This window comes from Perna viridis, chromosome 8 (genome assembly GCF_037379345.1).
Source record: "Perna viridis isolate PV_CMFRI_1.1 ecotype Kerala chromosome 8, ASM3737934v1, whole genome shotgun sequence".
NCBI lineage: Eukaryota > Metazoa > Mollusca > Bivalvia > Mytilida > Mytilidae > Perna > Perna viridis.
This window is the reverse complement of record NC_142452.1, coordinates 14,624,005-14,645,613: the sequence shown is the minus strand read 5'-3', so window position 1 is coordinate 14,645,613 and position 21,609 is coordinate 14,624,005. Positions and strand designations below refer to the sequence as shown.

General features: G+C 31.6%; 1 protein-coding gene across 2 annotated transcripts; it reads right to left on the bottom strand.

Moving 5' to 3' along the window:
* Window positions 1-2,166: 2,166 nt before the first annotated feature.
* LOC148609458 (centriolar satellite-associated tubulin polyglutamylase complex regulator 1-like) lies at window positions 2,167-21,563 on the bottom strand. Of its 2 annotated transcripts, XM_088540445.1 has the most exons (10): window positions 21,210-21,563; window positions 19,124-19,226; window positions 18,344-18,474; window positions 16,564-16,648; window positions 15,170-15,255; window positions 14,368-14,560; window positions 13,748-13,857; window positions 13,237-13,291; window positions 6,824-6,838; window positions 2,167-2,638 (listed from the first exon to the last, which is right to left on the bottom strand). In XM_088540445.1, exons 1-10 carry the CDS (start codon window positions 21,253-21,255, stop codon window positions 2,383-2,385), a joined length of 1,080 nt encoding a protein of 359 aa, XP_088396571.1. In that variant the 5' UTR covers window positions 21,256-21,563; the 3' UTR covers window positions 2,167-2,382. The 2 variants fall into 2 exon arrangements, with proteins under 2 accessions (XP_088396571.1, XP_088396572.1); XM_088540446.1 differs by lacking the exon at window positions 6,824-6,838 and having other exon boundaries at window positions 21,210-21,562.
* Between the last annotated feature and the right edge of the window lie 46 nt (window positions 21,564-21,609).

Sequence of the window (21,609 nt, the reverse complement as noted above, 5' to 3'; positions counted from 1 at the left end):
ATTCACCACTCCATTTACGAATGACATTCAATTTATCTTTAAAATATTGCACATATAAAATTCACGTGTCATCGTTGCAGTGCGCGGCCAGTTTGTGTAATATTCATTCTCGTTGTCGGTTTGTAAACATGGAACACCTGGATGAATGAACAAAGAACTCTGCTACATCCTGCAATGCACATTTTTTTCTAGTCTAAATTCAATTGAATTGAACATAGTTTATCAGTCGCATAAAGAGCAAAGGGATTGTGACCAAAGTTATATCAACCAATAAACATCCCCTCCCATATTAAATGAATAAGTAACTACATAAATGTTAATTCCATGCATCAATAATAACTACACAATGTACAATTGGAAAGAAACAAACACAAAACACAAAAACAAAAAACAAAAACAAAAAATAAAACAAATATATATTTAATATACATAATTCAATTTAGCATACTCCAGGTCAAAAGTGTCTGTCAAATCATTCAAACTTGAGACACATTAATTGAAATCAACCCTGCCCTAAAATACATGTACCTTTCATCTAGCTACAACTATTCATAACTGAAGTGCTAAAATTAACGCTTAAACACCTACCTGTCCAGAAAAAGCGCTTAGTTTCTGGGCACCTAGTACCAGAGACACTTGCATTAACATAAACGCCGAAGTCTTATAAGAATATAATTTCAACAATAAGGTCTGCATGTGAAAGAACACTAGCATTGCACTTGAAAGTCCGTTGTACCTGTACATCTACAGCTCTATTATAACATATAATCCCACATACATATCTAGTTTTGAAATGAAACATAGTTTCTTAACACGTGCCAAATAGAATGATTCTAACAAATAGCAATAAAATCAGACCGCAGACTGATACCATTCCTGGAGAATAAAATTGCATTATTGATATTACTATGCACCGTCAAAGTGATTTATATATATTTATATCTGATCTCCTACCGATGTCGAGCGGCAACAACCGTGCTAAAATCTGTTAAAAATAAGATCAGTACACATTTTGTTTTCAATATTCCTGTCAGTTTATAGTTCGTTTGATTCGGCAATTTGTTTTTGTTTAGTTTTATTTTTGTTTGATTTTGTTTGTTTGTTTTTTCGTTCATAGGGATATGGAATCAGAATGTCTTCTGTGGCCATAGATAATATCTTTCGGCATGACGATCGAAGGCTCCATTTCTATATTTGCTGTTGATCTGAAAAGAAAAGCTTGAAACAGTAACGAATTACACCAGGATGATTTCGGGGTTGGGCATCCTTTTTGTTTCTAACGGTAGATTTGCGTATAATTTGGCCATAAATTAAATAAATAAAAGCAAATAAAACTCCGTTCTTTATCGGAGTCACTGCCCCTGTTTTGTAAATATTGATGCGCTCCGTGTGATATGCGAAGACAGGCTTTCGATTGGTAATTATAATCCTCTTTGTAATTTCTTTTCTATGATTCAAGACTACCTTTCTATGATTCATGACTACCTTTCTATGATTCATGACTACCTATAATCTCATAGGGTTTTCTTTGCTAAACATCAATCACTTGTGCATTTAATATCTGTAGGCAACTTGAATATCGAAGGTATCGGATAAATGCATAAGTCAACGATTTTTAGCTGGATCGTTGTTAATTCAAACCAATATAACCAGGATCGATATTTAGTTCTGAGTTGAATTTTGTTTTGTTTATTGAAAGACATGGAATTAAAATTGATATTTTAGAAATAACCGTAAAGGGGACTTATAATGTACGTATTCGAACATTAACGGGGCGTGCCAATGCAAATATTTTCTGAATTGCGGCGGTGTAAGGGATAGTTGCAGATGCTAACTTGTTTTACCAATCTATAGGCTATGGTTGTCGATATTTCGATTCTGTTCTTCGATCTAAATTAATAAAAAAAATTCTCCTTGTCATAAATTCTTTTACAATACATGTAAATCTTGGTTCCTTGGTTACTCTCAACAACATGTATTTTATCGTTAATATTTCTGTAAAGGTACCAGATTGTTCCAATTTTTGTAAACTTGTTTGTTTTGATTGTTTTTTGTTATTATTGTTTGCTTGATTTTGCTCTTTTCCTTAATATTTATTTGATGTGTTTGTGTGTGTTTTTTTTTTTATAATTTCTATGTCATCGGAAGCAAAACGATAAAAAAGAGTATAATTTATATTCGTTTATTTCATATTCAACATCGATTATTTCTTCACAAAACATTGACAAAAGTGTTAGTATATGATAATAATGTGATTGTGACTGGCGACAAAAAATACACAAACTTAACAACAAAAACAATATTATTGTACCAATTTATCATTATATTGACTAAATGCGAAAAAAGAGACCAGTTTAAGGTAAAAATGTATTTCAAATTGAACTAAATCGTGTCGTCACTACTGTCTGTCTCGGTTTCTGTGCTTTCGTCAGAACTTTCCTTCTTCCGTGTAACTATAGCCCGTGACCCTCTAACAGGATGTCGACCTCGCGCCGCAGATGGGGGACGGGAGGTCACAGAATGTGTCGATTTAGTGGAGTAAACGTTCTGGGCGTGGTTTTGTGAAACTGGTGCTGTATCACTTGGAGACGGGGATGAGGTGGATTGCCCAAGGCGAGCCTTTAGTCGAATTGTAGGGCTACAAATTAAAACAGACATAATTCGCCATAATTCATCCTATGGTAATGTCTTTCTACTTTGCAGTCATCGTGTTATGTTTTTTTTTAACTATTATTTAGAACAATCATATGATTGTAGAAAGCATAGATCTCCATGTGGTTGAGATCTTACATAAATGAGAAAATTTCGTCTAAAAGGATAAAAAAATCTAACTTTCTTCCGAACTGCTCATTCGATGAAGATCGACGAATCACAGTCAGTTTGGTTATCAATCATAACGTTTCCTAAACATGTTTTGTTTATTTCTGATATTTATAAGACGTTCTGTTTCACATGGACTGACTGTTGTTCTTCATTTTTTTTCCCAAAATAGTTGTTAAAAGTTTTAAAATGCACTACCCAGAACTTTGAAGATATTTTGAAGTTTCAAATAATTAAAGAAGAAAACGATTACATGTTTTGCATGTATAATTTCTTGTTTATTTCTTGAAAGCTTAAATTCTAGAATATGCATAGGGCATTTTTCAAAGGTACCATCTACCAATGCACTGTGTTTTTGGGACCTGGAAACTGCGGAACAAAAAAAAAACGAAACGAAACATATTGTGCCAAAACGAAACCAAATGGACCGAAACGAAACGTTCATGCCTTGTATGGTTATAATCCATCCTACAAATAGTCTCAGGGGAGAAGATTTTCAAAGTTGGAAATATAAAATTCGGGGAAAAAAACTATTTTCAGGGCCCATAACTCAATCATCCGGCAACGGGTCTTACTGAAACTTTCGGCACAGTCCATCCAATCATGCTAAGTATTGTTCCAATTCATCCAGTTCTTTCAGAGTAGAAAGTTTTCAAAGTTGGAAATGTAAAAGTTTTGGAAACATCCATTACAGGATCCATAACTCAAACATCTGTCAACGGATTTTTCTGAAAATTTCGGCCAGATTTCGGCTAAACCCACCTGTTACAATCTATCCAGTAGTTTCATAGGAGAAGATGTTTGAAAGTGTTTACGGACGACCACAACGGACACATAGTGGTGGCGAAAGTTCACATGGTTTTTCGGCCAGATGAGCTTAAAAAATAATCAAAGTAGTGCATCACGATAATTATTGTTAAATCAGTGGCGAAAGAGCAAAAGCACATATCAAGGATTTTTTTAAATAATCCACTCCATTTTAAAGTGTCAGATCATACAGGTTTTTTCCAATTCATCCAGTAATTTCAGAGCAGAAAGTTTTCAAAGTTGGAAATGTAAAAGTTTTGGGAAAATCCATTACAGGATCCATAACTCATACATTTGTCAATAGATTTTTCTGAAAATTTCGGCCAGATTTTGGCTAAACCCACCTGTTAAAATCTATCCAGTAGTTGGAGAAGATGTTTGAAAATGTTTACGGGCGACGACAACGGACACATAGTGGTGGCGAAAGTTCACATGGCTATTCGGCCAGGTGAGCTTAAAAAAATAATCAAAGTAGTGCTTCACAATAATTATTGTTAAATCAGTGGCGAAAGAACAAAAGCACATATCAAGGATTTTTTTAAAGAATGCACGCTATTTTAAAGTGTCTGATCATATACTGGTTTTTTTTTATAATTGAGTTGATCAAAGTTTTTAAGCTTTCAAATACTTGATACATAAAGTAACAATTACATCGTGCAAATAACTCAAAAAGTTCGCTTCCAATCTACAACAGTGTAATTGCCAATCAAATATCCATATATACGGAAGCGTATTTGTGTACTTTCTTTGCTTTAATTCGTTGAATAAAGTTAGCAATTTGTTGTTCAAAATTGCCAATTATTTATATCATCTTTTTATATTAAATACGATGTTCCAGCTTTCGTTTTCTTGGTGTTCATTGCGAATTTTAAAGACCGCTGTAAGGTCATTGACCAAATGTATGGGACATCATTTACACCAGAAAGGCTAATCTCATTTCCCCCGAAACACTGTTTACGTGTGGTTTTGGGTTTTTGTGTATGTTTGTTTTGTTTTTGTTTTTTTTTTTGCTCTCTCCCTCTCTCTGTGTGTGTGTGTGTGTGTGTGTGTGTGTGTGTGTTTTGTTGTTCTTGTTAATTTATGTGTATTATTTACTGTTGTTTTAATCGAAACACCAAAGCCTCTAAAGTTTCACAACTGTAGGCAGATTATTTTCTCAAACAGCAGGGAATATCAAAATGAGAATCGAAGCTTACTGTTTTAAAGGGGTTTCAATTAATTTCAAACCAAGCAAAAAAAAACAAACAAACTTCACCGTGAACAAACCCTAACAATCTTAACGAATATCTGCCGTAGAAGACAGAATTTCAGCATAGTATCATTATGTAATGTACACATGTATTGTGACGTTATGAACTTGTACAGATAATATATTTAGTACATAAAGATATACAGAAGGTAATTCTATGACTTAGAGTTGCAAGAGATGAGATGTAGAAAAGATGACATTGTTACATTAATACTGGAATAGCCTAATTAAAACGATCATGGCATCCTACATGTATGATTAACGATTACACTTTTGTATTCTTATTTTTCCCATAAACCACATAAAAAAAGGATGACCAAGATCTACCATGCCAAAAATGCACAAACAAGCACTATATCCGAGACGCTCATTAAAAACACCACTGAAAATTCTGTACTGCTTTGTGATCGAAGTGTATAGAAGATCTGGAATAATTGTTTTGGCGTTCAGTTTGATAGCTCTGCTAGGAAGATGGATCTTTTCAAACTTAGTTGTTCAACAAAAGTAAAGTTGCTAATGATACTAAACTACAACATTTTTAATAAAAAACGAAGATTAGACCAACTATGCTGAGCCATGACTGGGTCAAACAGTCACTCGATCTGTACATTATTTGGTAATCAATGAGTGACAACTGTAAACTTTTATTAATCATAGTGCAACAGCAAAAGAGGTCAACTTTAGTACGTTGAATTTATATTATGGTCCTAGGGGTAAATATTTAATTTTTTATCATCATGAAATTTTTTTTTTAAAAATAATAATAATATAACAGGGATACCTTCTTCAACCAGACTGGCCTCCAGAAAGAGTCAGATTATGTAAAATAGGAAGGCTTTACTCATCCTGACCATCCGGCAGAAATACACAGAAAATGTACAACATGGAGGCTTCTCTAACCAGACTGGCTTTCGGAAAAAGACAGAATATGTACAAGAAGACAGCTTCTATAACCAGGCCAGCTTTCAGAAATTAGAATATATATTTACAATATTGAGGCCTTCTTCAACCAGCATGGTTTTCTGAATTAGACAAATAATGTTTAACAGGAAAGCTATGGCTCTCAGAAATTGTCCGAGTATGTAAAACAGGGACACCCTCAACCAGACTGGCCATCAGAAATGGACAGATTAGTTATATCTTCAACCAGACTGGATATCAGAAATAGACAGATCAGGTATATCTTCAACCAGACTGGCTATCAGAAATAGATTAGGTATATCTCCAACAAGACAGGCTATCAGAAATTGACATATTAGGTATATCTTCAACCAGACTGGCTATTAGAAATAGACAGATCACGTGTATTTTCAACCAGACTGGATATCAGAAATACACAGATTCAGTATATATTCAACCAGACTGGCTATCAGAAATTGACAGATTAGGTATATCTTCAACCAGACTGAGTACCGGAAATAGATAGGTTACACATATCTTCAACCAGACTGAGTACCGGAAATAGACAGGTTACACATATCTTCAACCAGACTGAGTGTCAGAAATAGACAGATTAGGTATATCTTCAACCAGACTGAGTATCAGAAATAGACAGGATACACATATATTTTCAACCAGACAATAGACAGGTTACACGTATCTTCAACCAGACTGACTAACAACACAACTAAACATATGACAACAATCTTATATATGAATACAATTACAATATATTATAAGCACCAGACAATGCACATTCAAAGCTCATGGGAAAAAACCTTATGTGACACCAAGACACCAAAACTCACAATGTGATCACAAACACATATATATGTAGCACCTCAAAACACAAACATTTTGTCACAAATGCTGACATTAAAATGGATTACAAAAATGTGAAACAAAAATTGTACAAAACAAGGGAAGAGTGATTTTAGAAATTTTAAAATTAGTTGAAAAAATGAATATAAATCAATATTGCATGGGAGAACAAAGCACTGTGTTTACCTTAATTCTGCCTCTCTGAAACAAAAATCACTGTCATCTTAGACAGATAGAGCAACAGTATAAAAACCAATAAAATCAAACTATTACCCGTTTGTTTCTGAGGGTATTACAAAATTGAAATGTGGCTCACTGTGTCAAACAAAAGCAGATCATAAAGGGTGGACCAGGTATAGCCCCTCACTTAATATTTAGAAAAAAAAATTCTTGCATAAAATCTGAGTTTTCTTCACAAATTCACCCCAAATTTGTTTGCCTCGCTTCCCTCTGCCTTTTCTTCAATTTATGCCCCAGCCTCAAATTCTGGATCTGCCCATGAACTCTTTAGCATTTTTAGATCTTTCTAGATAATGAAAAAAAACTTTTTTTCATTTATATGAATCACAATTTCATCTATAGTGTTGTTAGAAAAAGAATGACTGCATGGTCAACACAATTTTTTCTTCATTGTAAAATTGATGACAATCTATTTTAAGAGTAATCTTAAATTATTAAATGCATACATAGTAATTGATTTTGAAAATGTAATTTATGCATCTTAGTGGTTTTTAGGTGAGAATTTTTGTTTAGCTGTCATACTAAACAATATTTTAATTATAAATCAAATGATAATTCAATCTGAAAATGAAAATACATGTAATATATATAATCACCATGCTACTAAATGTAATCTATTAAGTTTTCACTTCTGAAAAAAAAAATTATCCAAAATTAAGAAGTACTTTTTTTAACACTTACAACCTATATAAGCAATTCAGAAAATGGATACCCCTCTTCTGCCTAAACTCTTAACATGAATAACCCGTTAGTTGGGTTATCTCCCATCCCAAGCATCTGACAACAATTGTCTTCCAGCATGCACATCTAATACAATTACCAGCCTTCATATTAAGTTTAATAAAAAAAAATGTAAAAAAATATGCAATCTAGTGAAAATCAAACCTGTTTATTGTCTAATTGTTCCATTCAGTCACTGAATGAAGGATACTATTGTGCTATTAGAACAGATAGGCGACCATTTTCAAGTTCTTTTGGTTTTACCTTTAATCATGAGAGCTGAAATCAGGTCAGCTTATAAGAATGGTAATCTGTAACGAATTGTTAGATCCTTTATGCAGTGAATGAGGGGAACAATAAGGTCTAATTCAATTCCATTGTATAAATTTGATTTCAAGACAAATTGATTTTAAATAACTCTGGCTTCCTAGTTAAATTATCCTAAGTTAACTGAAGTATATCATACTAATATATAACCAATGAGATTAACTCTGGATTCAAGCATATAATGAATTTAAGGACATTTAGTTATACAAAACAAAAGATAGTGAATAATATTAGTAGTATGCAAAGCTACAGATATAAAGTGTTGGTTAAACATGATTGCCTCTACCAGAAAATTTTCTCCTTAATTGTGTGTGCATAGATAAGAATGTTATTGATCATGAAAATAACCAATTAATATCCCTCAACCTGAAAATAAACATGATGAAAATGTGAAGTAGCCACAACCTCAATGTTGCAAGTTTGTTTTATTTTTTTTTGTCATTTTATACTTTAAAGCTATTTTTCAGGATTGAAACCTTTTGACAATCAAAATTGTGATGTTCTTTGCAGAATGTGAAAAATTAGTCTAGTAATGTTTCTAGAAATAAGCATTTAAAGTTCCTACACTGGCAAACATGTAACCTTAACCCATAATTTGATCTAGCAAAACTAGTATAAAACTAATTAAAATACAAACAAAATGCTGAACTATTCTACATCTAAAAAAACACATTGCAAGATTGTTAATTCTGCATAACCAATAGCAAAACTAAACTGCTGCTCTATGATTTTTTTTTTTAAAGAAAACATTCTACTCAAGTTTTATATAGTACTTGAAATAAAGCAAGCTTTTCCTTGACTTCTCTATAATTGAATATCACATAACACCAAATTTGTCTTTATTCATTTATTTCAGAAGTCCACTGAACACAACCAGTTAGATACTGTAACAATAACAATTAAGTTAATCAATGTACATGCACTTTTAAATCATACCAGTGAAAAAAAAGAGAAGTCAGAAATTAAACAAATTAAAGTTGTCTCTCAATATTTCATATCTGAATGAAAAAATGTATATGACTTGGAAAGCTAGATGTTATTTTAGAAAGATGTAGATATGACCCTGATGCCCACTACTCTCAAATCAAACCTATTCAAATGTTTCTAGAGTTTGGGATCAAAACTTTGCAGAAAAAAATTTCAAACAACAGATGCACAGATTAAAGACAAACACTGTTTAGAATTAACACCGAAGACCGTACATATATACCAGTATTTCCAAAGATCACGTACAATCAAAAAAGTTAACTTTTGTGTAACTAATAATACAAAAAAATATTCAAAACAGATTTAAAAGGAATCTACTTGGCACTTAGCAACTAACAAACAACAATTTTTATTTACAGTACAAAAAGTCAATTCAACAGAGCAGTCAAAATCTAAACCAAGCACCGCAGACCACCATATTATTATAATTATATATTGCTTATCCTTCCAACTGCTACCCTGAAAAAACGCAAAACAACATCAAAACTACATTAAAAACAAAGAATGTATTAGTGTATTAAAAATTAAGTGAGCAAGCTCACACACTCCAAGTCCGAATCATAAATCTTCCCAAAATAAAGAAAAAATCTTTTTGTACTAATACCTTTGCATTAAATTATTAAACAACTTGTTAAATTTGATAAACTTTAAAACGTTAAGTCCAACCGTAAAGTTTTTGTATAAATAGATCTGAACCTTACATTAATTGTACAAATGGTCAGTGAAATTGTCTTGTAAAGTCAACAGTGATAACACAATCTCATTAAAATATGACCTATCAATCGTTTTCCCTATGAATAATGCTTTCAAAATTATGAAAGATGAAATCTGATTGGCAGATCAGAAAGGCAATCAGAGCAGGCAATGGACTGTTTTGATAAGTCTTATTTCAATTAAATTGGTAATAACATTAATAGTCATTTCCTAAACTTTGATGAATTATAAAATGTTTTATACAAGTTTTCCTATGCCTAGATTTTATTCACATAAAAAATATGTCACACATAATGCATTCTTAAATACATTTTTGGGTTTTCTTTTTGGAACACAGAGTACAGCTGCTTAATTTTTCAATGATTAAAGTAATTACGGTAATTTTTGTGTACATTTTTTTGTATATTTATATGCATTGATTTCATATACACATTTAGATATGTTGATGTCTCTTTGAATATTTGTTTAATTTGAATACTGGTCCATTGACAAAAAAATATTCGAACAATCAAGAATAAAATGCTTTGCAGGACGCAGTTTGATACGACCATAGTTACAAAACCCTGAACAGTTAGGGCAAATATGGACACAACAATCAAGCTTAATACAGTTCGGAGTTTGGATTGTGATTAAATGTTTGACACAGAATGAAACTGATCAAAGAACTTTAAAATTCCTTTTGAAATCCTTAATTTGACCTGATATCCTTAACTGAAAATTAAACAAGTCAAAGAATATCCATAGCTTCATTTATGTAAGACCATATGGTACAAATCTTTGATATTATGATCATATCAGAGAACATGCAACAGTGTTAACCAGGAATACTAAGAGCAAGCTCACAAAGAGAAAAATGTTTAGTCTATAAGCTCAATTATCTCCCTTTAGTGTCCTCTGACAGTAACAATATCCCTCCATGAGCATTTACATGTGATGCCCAACATTCCTATAAAATTTCATCAAAATCCCTTGAGCAGTTTAGGAGAAGTTGCACTTCCTAGGTTTTAACATGAAAAACCCTTAAGTTGAATGATCTCCCTTTTGAATCATCTGACAGTAACAATATTTCTTCAAGCACATCTTGTTGCCTAACCTAACTGTAAAATTTCAACAAAATCCTTGGAGCAGTTTAGGAGGAGTTTTGCTAATGAGGTTTTAACAGATAAAACCCTAAAGTTCAATCATCTCCCTTTGGAGCCCTCCAACAGTAATTATATCCCTTCATGCACATTTACATACAATGCCCATTATTCTCATAAAATTTCATCAAAATCCCTGGATCAGTTCAGGAGGAGTTATACTGATGAGAAATGTTGACTGATGGACAGACAGATGGGGTAATTTTTATATACCCCCACACATTGTTTGCAGGGGGGGTATAATAATACAATAAAATAAACAAATTTATTGAACTATACATTTCCTTTCAGAGTATTCTCAAGGTTTTAACATAAATTATATAACACTTAAAAAAATTCTCAATTTAATAAGATGCTACTGATACATGACCCCTCCCCTGCATCCACCTATGAAAATATACCTAGCAATAAAAATGTGTAAAATAAATGTAAGTGCCCACAAACTATTACTTACACTGAACCTTCATAATTTATTAGTTACTCAGGTGGTTGTAGAAAATTTACTTTTAATGTCAGAACAACAAACAAATTGTTTCTGGTCCCTTTTTGGCTCCTCATTCCTAAACAGTTCATCTCATAACCCCAAAAATCTGTTTAAGCCTTCCTTTGGTGGTATGGCACCTTGTCAAAAAGATTCATTCTCTTAAAGCCAAGTTATTGTCAAGATATCAGGAAAATTACTGATCTTGGTCCTTCTTCGGCCCCTAATTCCTAAAAGTCAACTCTCAAAATCAATCAAAGAATTCCTGTTGTAATTGACACCTTGTGTACCATTTCAGAGAGTTCTATAGCCAGCACTCCACAGTATTGTAGAACTGCCTAATTTTGGTCTTGTAATCTGATGCTTTGTAACATTTATCACTTAAAAAAAATGTCAAGCACCTGTAATTCTATATACCTAGAAATGGCTCAAACCAAGGCCTTCAGGGTGCACTGAAAATTTTCTGGAAAAAAAATACCCACAGCAAATAGAGTTACCATAGAAACCATGCAAAAATATGCGAAAATTTGCAAAATAGTTCATAAAATCAGGTTTAAAAATATCAAATTTCAAGCAAAATATCTGAAATTTTTATTTCATGCCCTGAAACTGTCCAAACTTTTTCCTGCGAAAACCCCTTCCTTGCATGGGCATCGCTGGTTAGATTTTGAGCTATTTCACTTTGTAATCCACTTATTAAATTTAGCATGATGAAAAATTGACACTTTGACTTTCACAATGAAGTCAAATTGTCATTGAAAAAAAGCCCCTTCAACATTGAAAATATATAAAACATTGCAAAATACTTTGAAAAGTCCCCTTTTTCAGAAAATGTTTTATCAACAATAGATTCTTCATTTTTAATCACTATAGCAACCACCAGTTTCCATTAATGTCATTTTTCATCCCTAGCCAAAAGTGCCAAACTAAATTAAACTGTTGAGTGCAGGCTATATACGTTTACTCCAGTCATGTATCATAAAAATGCCTGTTCTCTGGTCCCTTTTTGGTCGGTAATTACTAAATGGTTCAAGCAACAACCCCAAAAATCAGTTCTAGGCTTCCTTTGTGGTATGGCACATCAAGGAAAATTTCATAAAGATCTATACACTTATACAGTTATTGAACAGAATTGGAAGTGTCTACAGACAATGACAACAACTGTGACAGCATGATACCATTATATGACCGCATATTGTTTGGGTCATATAAAAATGGTAAATTTTATGAAATCCATGCCAGAATAATACATTTACAAAAGAACTAGCAAGCATCTAGACAAATGACTGTATACAATACCTACAGTCAAACTAAACAATAGTGTGGGTCATTATTTGGGCAACAAATTTTGAAACACAGGTTTTTATCTTTTACATAAGAATGCTTAGAAAAAAAATATTCCTTCAGCCAAGCTTTAATTTTTTAAAATTTTCATGAGGGAATAATTAGCCCCTTCCTAAAGAACTCCTGATGTAATAAGTATCGTAACTTTACATGACGATATTTTTTTGCAAGGTACAATTTTTCGCTCATTATTTATCACTCCCAAAATACATGCAGCTAAAATTTGTACATCATGACTTATGTGTATACATTCCACAAACAACATACCAGATACCAAAGAACAATTTGTTTTTGTCATTAAGTAAAGACAAAGTTCACAGATATTCTATTGATGTTTGCTTTTATTATTTATCTTATAGCCATTGTGCTTTTTTATCTATGAATAAAAAAATCTTAAAACAACAGCATCTGCAAAACATTTTTCTTTTACCATTGAGGCACGTACAGCTATTATTGTGAACAAGGAAGACAAAACACAATACAATGGCAAAAACTTCACCTAAACAATAAATTTTCTAAAATTCCCATTCATACTTTCAAGCAACAAAAGTACAATAAGCATCCATTCCTATACACACAAAGGAGTGGAGAAAATTTTCTGTCAGAAGGATGGTTAAGTGCAGTGAGCAAGAAAAGACAATACTTACGATGTTAACTCTGAGTCTGCACCTTCTAATAATTCTGCTTTAGGTGGTAGCCGACCTATTAAAAAGTCAGTAAAATGAATTTTAACATTTGTCTTTTCTATTTACAGACCAAACCATGACAAAAAATATGTCCGTAATTGGTATTTTAATAGAGGATGAAGGGTGATACAAAGAGAGCAAAGCAGTGATCGTTCTCCTTATTATTTTCAAAAATAAAATAAAGTAATTTAACCTATACACCTTTTGCTGCATTTCCTTATAGTGTCATACTTTAAGTCTCCAATAAAAGTAATCCAACAACAGCATGGAAAACAGTTTTTCTTTGGTCTTTCAAAAATAACTTGAATAACACATGGGGTAAATACTGGTCACTAGAATTATAAATATTTATCCCTTAAACAATTGTCTCCAAAACAAAGCACGGTAGCTGCAAAGAACTAAAATAATGCCTTAATGAAATAATTACAAATATTTAATACTGTCTGTTTACTTCCATGTCATATTAACAAACCTATATGATCATTAATGGCTTCGTTCTTGGCCATGGCCATAAGAAATCCATAGAAAGACACCCTAGGTACATTAAACAGTATCTCCTTCAAACTATTCACAGGAGGGGTGCTAAAATGAAAAAAAAAAAGACAATGTTTTTATAAGTAAATAAAGAATAACTGCTAGCATTTAAACCAGTGAACTCATAATATACATTGATCACAAATATACTTAAGAGGATGTCCATGCAAAAACCAGCCAGTGGGTACCACATGACAAATTTTGTTTTAAAAACATTTTCAACCATTTTATACCACAAATCATCATTTCTCAATGCTGAATGCTAGTTTCTGATTAACTGTAATGGTTAAAGAGAAATAAATTACATAGAAAGCATTTAAATTCATTAAAAAAAGGGAGACAACACTTTATTTTGTGCAAAATTGTGTTGCTAGGTAATTTAAGATCATTCTGAGCCATCCATAGTCAATTATAAAAAATTCTTTATACTATTTGATATAATATGGTATAAAAATTACATTAGAACAAAAAAAAACTAAGTAGGATATAATTTACCATGTGCCATCTCTACATGTACAGACTCTTAATTGCTTACAGCGCTTATAAAAGATCACTGACCTAAAGTTAGATCTATCACAGAGTGGGAACACAGCTCTAAAGTACTGCATAGCATCTACACCATCAACTGGATGGTGACTATTCTGATGTATACTGCTATCATCAGTGCCAGATGGAACTACTACTGGATCACGTGGACTTCTCTGAGTCTGCATCAAACTATTGTATAACTCATGTACCTTGTCTGAAAACTCTTCACATACGAAGAAAGAAAAACTTAAATATACATTGTTATAGGGTTTGTAAGTCCTGTTCTAGTTTTGTTTTCCATACTGAATTTTTTTGTGTAGAACATCTGAAAATCTGAAGACCGATCTACATTTTATTATTTTTTACTTCCAGGACCTTGGAGCGCTGCATCACAATGCAAAATCTTCTATCTATTGCCTTCCTTTTTTTTCTATTTTTTTTTCTTTTTTTATTATGTGTAATGAATTTTTATAATTTTTTATCAATTTTTTTTACAAGAGAAAGATTTGTGGCTTTTATTTGACTTGGACCCATTCTTGTGAAACTAAGGAGTCACGTGACGAGACTTACATACACTATTATACTTATCCATTTGGTACAAATAAATTATGTAAGAAATAAAATCATGAATAGAGATCAAATTACTTAAAAATCGTTTATGCCTTGAAGTTATATAAAAATACTTTCAGTAAAGTAATACAATTACTAGCTAAAATATGAAGCAAGATATAAACCCATTACCCCTTTTTTGAAGCATAAAAAAATTTGACTTTAAGGCTTAATCAGCAAATGGATGATTTGAAATAGACAATAGAGTGAACCATTTATATACCATCATAGTAGAACTGTATCTGGAATGCATAAATAAAATCTGAGAAACTAATCAAGCAGTCCATGGCATCATCCAGTAGAATAATTCTGCAATAAAGAAGATGTACAAAATTATAATACTCAAATATATGTTCCTTGAACATTGATAAAAGAACAGTCTGGCATATACTTATGTGACATACTTCCATGCACCTCCAAAAAAATCGAAAGTTATATATTTATAGCAAACAGCACAGTTGTGAAGTCATAGCATTGGATACTTTAAGAACATATTCAGGATATTAATTAAAACAAATCACATGCAATAAAAAAAATAATTTTATCCTTGGTGGTCATGTATAAACAACGAAGCACATTGAATGAACAGACACACAGATGAAGGGACATGCAGGAACTGCTCATCCTTCTGCAAGTAGATCCACATTTTTATAGGGTTAGTGCTGCTTGTCTCTGTGTGTTTTGTCTTTGTCAGTTGAAATGTTCTCCTATTTGTTTTTTTTTAGCCAAGAATTTACCTTTGATATTCCCAATTTTTATTGGCACTTTGAGATTTTGATTTATTGTCTATTCTTTGAATCTTGTTTTCACAAATAAATATATTCAATCCTTAATTGCATCCCTACATAAAAACTGAGCTTGACATTACTGCTCCAAATCTTGTCAAATGTAATTGTAGTGACTGATTATTTCTAATGCTGGTAGTTTTGATGGTAATGTCATTCTTTAATATGTTCTGAGCTAGCTTTCAGTAACTAAGTGGATATCTCACTTTGTCTGTATAGTGTATATTGAGGTATTCAATGAAGAGAATTGGATGCATGAATGAGTGAATTTTACGATGTGTTTGTTGTTTCAGGTCATTTTCACCTTACATAAAGGGGGGGGGGGGTGGTTAACACCTAATAAACTAGTTAAACCTGACTATAGATCCCATGTGCCTGTCCATTGGTCATTAATATGTCTTTATGTTGTTATTTTACTTTTTAGTTTAATTTTGAAAAAGAATTGTCACCATTTTGTTATAGTTTATTATTTTGTATTTAGGTAAAATACTAGTGCATTTCTTGTGTTTCAACATATCCATCTTTTTTTCTATTAGAAATTAATTACTTCCCTTGTAAACAATAACATTTTTTTTTAAATATTTCTGTTGTAACTTGATTTAAAAGGAATATTAAATATGTAGACTTTTTTCACCTTTTCACTTTAACTAATGTCAATTATATTAACACTAACATTAACCACATGTACCTTGCAGTTTTCTGTACCATTTCTAGGGGAAATCAGGACAAATTAACACTAACAAACATTAATCACATGTACCTTGCAATTTTCTGTACCATTTCTAGGGGAAATCAGGACAAATTAACACTAACAAACATTAATCACATGTACCTTGCAGTTTTCTGTACCATTTCTAAGGGGAAATCGGGACAAATTAAGGTCAGCAGGGAGTGATATTCATTTACACTCAACAAATCTGTAAAAAAATCAAGTTTGATGAATAATCTTGGATTTCTGTATGGCTATGCCTAAAATCCAGGCAGAGGCTTATAATAGGTGATTCATACATTTCTTAATCACAAATATTTTTTATTGCAAATCCTTCTGTAGGCCCAATAGAAACTGTAATAGGAAATATATTCGTAAGTAAAAGTAGTCCACTGGAGATAATACAACTTAAAAGTTTGTCATGTTCTGTTACAGAAAAAGTACAGGAAAACCTCCTGCCAGAATTTTTACACTAGAACCAGTCAAAAAATATTTCAAGATATATAGAAGATCCCAAATATTTTTGGACTGGAAATCCTGCAACAGGCTTCATAGAAACTCTATTCAAAAATAAATGTGCTACATATGAGAGTTGTTCACTGGAGATATTTACACTTAAATTGTTTTATGTTCTACTACAGATAAAGTACAGGAAAACTTCCCGTAAGAATTTTTACGCTATAACCAGTCAAAAAATATTTCATGAAAAGTTGCAGATCCAAGGACATGAACATAGGAAGAGTTGTTTATAGGACCTAACAAATGTATACATACAGATGGTACACCTAGATACAAATATATAGTTCTTGGTAGAGATTCCTCATATTTTGTAAAAAACAATTCCAAATATACAGAAGCAGATGTTTTCAAAATGCTGAAATTTTTGATCGACAAGATATTTGTCCAGTGTGGTGGATATGGTTCTCCAACAAATGGTCAGCATTCCAATGGGAACAAATTGTGCTCCTAAACTTGCTCACCTATTCCTTTATTCTTATGAGGCTGACTTTATAGCTGATCTGATCCGAAAGAAAGAATATTGTTTAGCTAGATCCTTTAATCTCAGTTTTCGCTATATAGATGATGTATTATCATTAAACAATCCTAGTTTCAAGGATTTGATACATCGCATCTACCAAAAAGAACTTGAGATAAAGTATACTACGGACACTGTGAAGTCAGCCTTATATCTTGATCTACACTTAGAGATCGATGGTAAAGGAAAACTATCGACCAAACTTAACGACAAACGTGATGACTTTTCTTTCAGAATTGTCAACTTTCCTTTCATCTGTGCCAACATTCCTGCAGCACCTGCGCATATTGCAACTCATACGTTATGCCAGAGCTTGCCGTAATTATGCAGACTTTTTGTATCGCAACAGACTTCTTACAATTAGGCTTCTGAAACAGGGTTACGATGCTACAAGACTGAAGTCATCACTACAAAAGTTTTATGGTCATCGTCATGAACTCATGGATCGTTATGGTGTATTCATCTACACCATGAAAACTGCTTTGTTCAACCTGTCATGGTTTTCCTTTCCTCTTTCCTCTACCTCGGACTTGACTTTTGATGAGCATTTGGCGGGTGTTTCTATAAAAACAGAGGACGCTTACCTTACCGGTACACTTGGTCCATACTCCCAGTTTTTAGTGGAGTCCTTTTGATTTCCACTAGAATCTTGGTTCGCTTGGTTGCTCTTACATACAGAGTTTCATTTTATATCTTAAGATATGATGAATCACCCCTTGCCTGGTTTTTAGGCAGAACCATACTTAAAACAAAATCAATTTTACTTTTAAATACATGTGTGTTATAATTTATACAGAGCTACATGCTTATTCTAAAAACAAAACGGAGCAAATATTGTTACACCAAATACATGCAATAAGTGCTTACCTCCCTTTTTACCAATCTGTCTATAACATTTCCAGAACAATCTGACAAATGAAGCTCTATTATGAGATGTAACTCGGACAAATGAGTATTCCCTAAACATTGTATGGTTTCCATCTCGTAAGGCATTAAAGCTGAAAATAAAGTGAAGGGCAAACTAGATCATACATGTCAAAAATTGAAAGACAATCAATTTAGATTAGCCTGTTTTAATTAAATCAGAAATGATTACCCGATAATATTACAACAGTACCTCCAAGTGTGGATGGCCATTAAAGTCAAATAAAAATTCCGGGAGTTGTGTAGGCACAAAGTCATACAAAAAATTTGGAAACCCATTGTTAAAAACACTAAAGAATTACTACATGTAATTTCATAAGTTGTATTAAAAAAACTATAAATGATATGATTTCCCAGAGGTATTAACTTCAGTGATTTTGCAAATGTTTTTTTTTTTTTTTTTTAATTTTAGAATTTTTTAAAGGTAAAAATAGAATTTTTTTACTTTAATTGGTGAGTTCTTACTAAGCATGTCATACAGAAAAAATTAATAGCAGTATTTTGGGAACTTATGGGGAAAATTATAGAAATTATCATGTTCTGGGCATTTTGAAAAAGTATTAATTTGGTGCTAATTCATATATAGAAAAATTCATTGTTAACTTATGGATGTTTGTTTAAATTACACTATTTTGTAACATTTAATAGTTTGGTCTTTATAGTTACATGAATTATAGGTAAATTTTATACTGTATTAAAGTAGCTTAATTATGTAAAACTTACTATTCACTTAGGAATTTGACAGAGTTTAGTTTGGGATTTTCCTCTCTATGATCTAGCAGTTGTGTAATACTATCTTCAATGTATACTAATAGATTGTGCTTAGCTGTGAAAATAAGAAAAAAATAATTGATGCATATCAATCATAATTAGATAAATCATAAAAAAATGAAATACATTTGTGTGAATTGATGTACAAGTCCTAGATCAGCTACACCGCAATGTCTTCATACCTCAATACTACACTTTAATACTACTGTAATGTTCTTAGCATAGTGCACATTGGATTTCAAAATGAATTCCAATCAGGCACAACAAAAGATAAATAAAGAGCTTCGCAGAGTGCAGCATGATACCACTGCATTATGTTGAACTCACATTCAATATAAGCTTTTGACACACTTAATCAAAAGGACTTACAGTTCATTATGGACGAAAACTGGTTCAGACAGATGTTTGAAAAATTCAACAAATTTGAAATTCAATTTAAGGGGAAAATAGTGAAGCTAATTATGGTGCTAATCAATGACTTTTACCTTCAATCCCTCTAACTAAAAAAACATAAGATATGTAAAATTTTCTGATAAAAAAATCAAAATAAGACCAAAAATAATAAATATATTTTTGGGGCACTGTCCCCTTTGGTCCTTTATAACTGGAAAATTATAAGAGATATGTGGAATCAGATTGAAAAATGCAGGCAGGAATTTCCCTTTATTCAAAATTGTAGACATTATTTAGAAGATATCTTCTATTTTTATGATATCTTATATCATGTAAAGTTTATAAGATATCTTATAAAATCTATAGGATATCTCATAAAGTATATAAGACATCTAACAAAATATTGTTTATAGGATATTTTACAAATGTATATAGTTTATAAAATATCTTATAAGGATTATAAGATATCTTATATACTTTATGGAAAATCTTATATATTTTATATGATATCTTATTAAAAGATATCAGACATCTTATATACTTTATAGGTTATGCTCTATTTTGCTTTTATTGTGTATTTGAATGTATGTTTATTATGCTGTTTTATCAGAGTTCATGTTTGTAATGTTGATTGTATATACATTACGACTCTAAATAAAGATTACTTACTTTTTATGAGATATTTTATAACCTGTATAAGATACTTTTAAACTTTATCAGATACCTAATATACTTTATAAGATAGCATATAAAACTTATGATATCTAATATATTTTTAACATATCTAACAAACTAAATTAAATAAGCTATCTTATAAAAATAGAAGGTATCTCATAGAATATATAATATATTATATATCCTTTAAAATATATCTCATAAAGTTTATAAGATATTTTATATCAAAAATGGTTGTATTATATTGTATTAAAGATATGAAATACCATACAAACTTCATAAGACATCTTACAATTTACTTAAGAATAATTTGTGGAAGGCTAGATTTTTACTCATTTTAACATGGGTATGGCATTTATATTCGATTATTTAACACTGAGCGACAGTGAGGTGTTAAATGAGAATATAAGTGCCAAATCCATGTCAAAATGAGTACATATCTATCCCATGAAGGAATTATGACAAAAACTTCCCTAGGTGTAGCCAAAATAAAATAAAATAAAATGTTCCGTTTAACCTCCCCCATATGGAAGTTGGATTAAATTTGTATATTTATGTCATTGTATATATTAAATGTGTGTATTTTTATAATTGATTTCAGCCGTTAAATCATTGTGTACATGTTTATAAATGAGTGTTTTGTCTCAAGCGAAAGCGAAAGAAGAGACAATGCACGGGTGCTAAAGGTGGGGTTGTACTGACATCTACCATTTGACAATATGAAGACGTCATATTAGAAATGTTTATAAGATATCTTATTAACAAAATTATATAAGATAACTTTTATCTGATATCTAATAAACTTTGTATCTTATAAAAAAATATCTACTAACTTATATTCAGATATCTACAAATTGGAATAAATATAAATAGGGTGTGCCATAAGTGTCAGTGCACGTGACTGTAATATAAGATGATCAATTTACTAGAACTGATATAGACATCAATTGTGTCAATTGTTGTTACACACCTAAATATCGCTCAGCTGACATAGAATATCGGTCTTCAGTGGTCATTCTTAATTCTTGCAAAAAATGAATCAGTAAACAAGATTAAAAGTCTTATTTTGGAATATTGCAGAGTAAGTTTTCAGATATAGTGTCATTGTTGACATTGACAACCAGTCAAATAGACAACTGCTCTTAAAATAAAGAGATTATTACAACTTTTTCATCATTTGGAATTAAAATAATGATCAATTTAATGTTTTGCCGTGTCAGAAAATAATTTTGAAACGGTCACATTATAAAGAAAGTGCATTTTGTTCGGTCATGTTCAAGGAACTCTAGCTCAAAGTGTCCGTCAAAATCATCTACACGCATTTAAAAGTAAAGAAAATTATCCAGACATAAAACGCTGAAATGAAGAAG

Excerpts from the sequence above, each read along its gene's own strand:
- LOC148609458 (XM_088540445.1), bottom strand. The coding sequence starts at position 21,255 with ATGACCACTGAAGACCGATATTCTATGTCAGCTGAGCGATATTTAG. Across the intron at positions 16,649-18,343 it reads ACAGATTGGTAAAAAGGGAG|ATTTGTTGAGTGTAAATGAA; the intron begins GTAAGCACTTAT and ends ATTTTTTTACAG. Across the intron at positions 15,256-16,563 it reads ATGGTACAGAAAACTGCAAG|AATTATTCTACTGGATGATG; the intron begins GTACATGTGATT and ends TCTTTATTGCAG.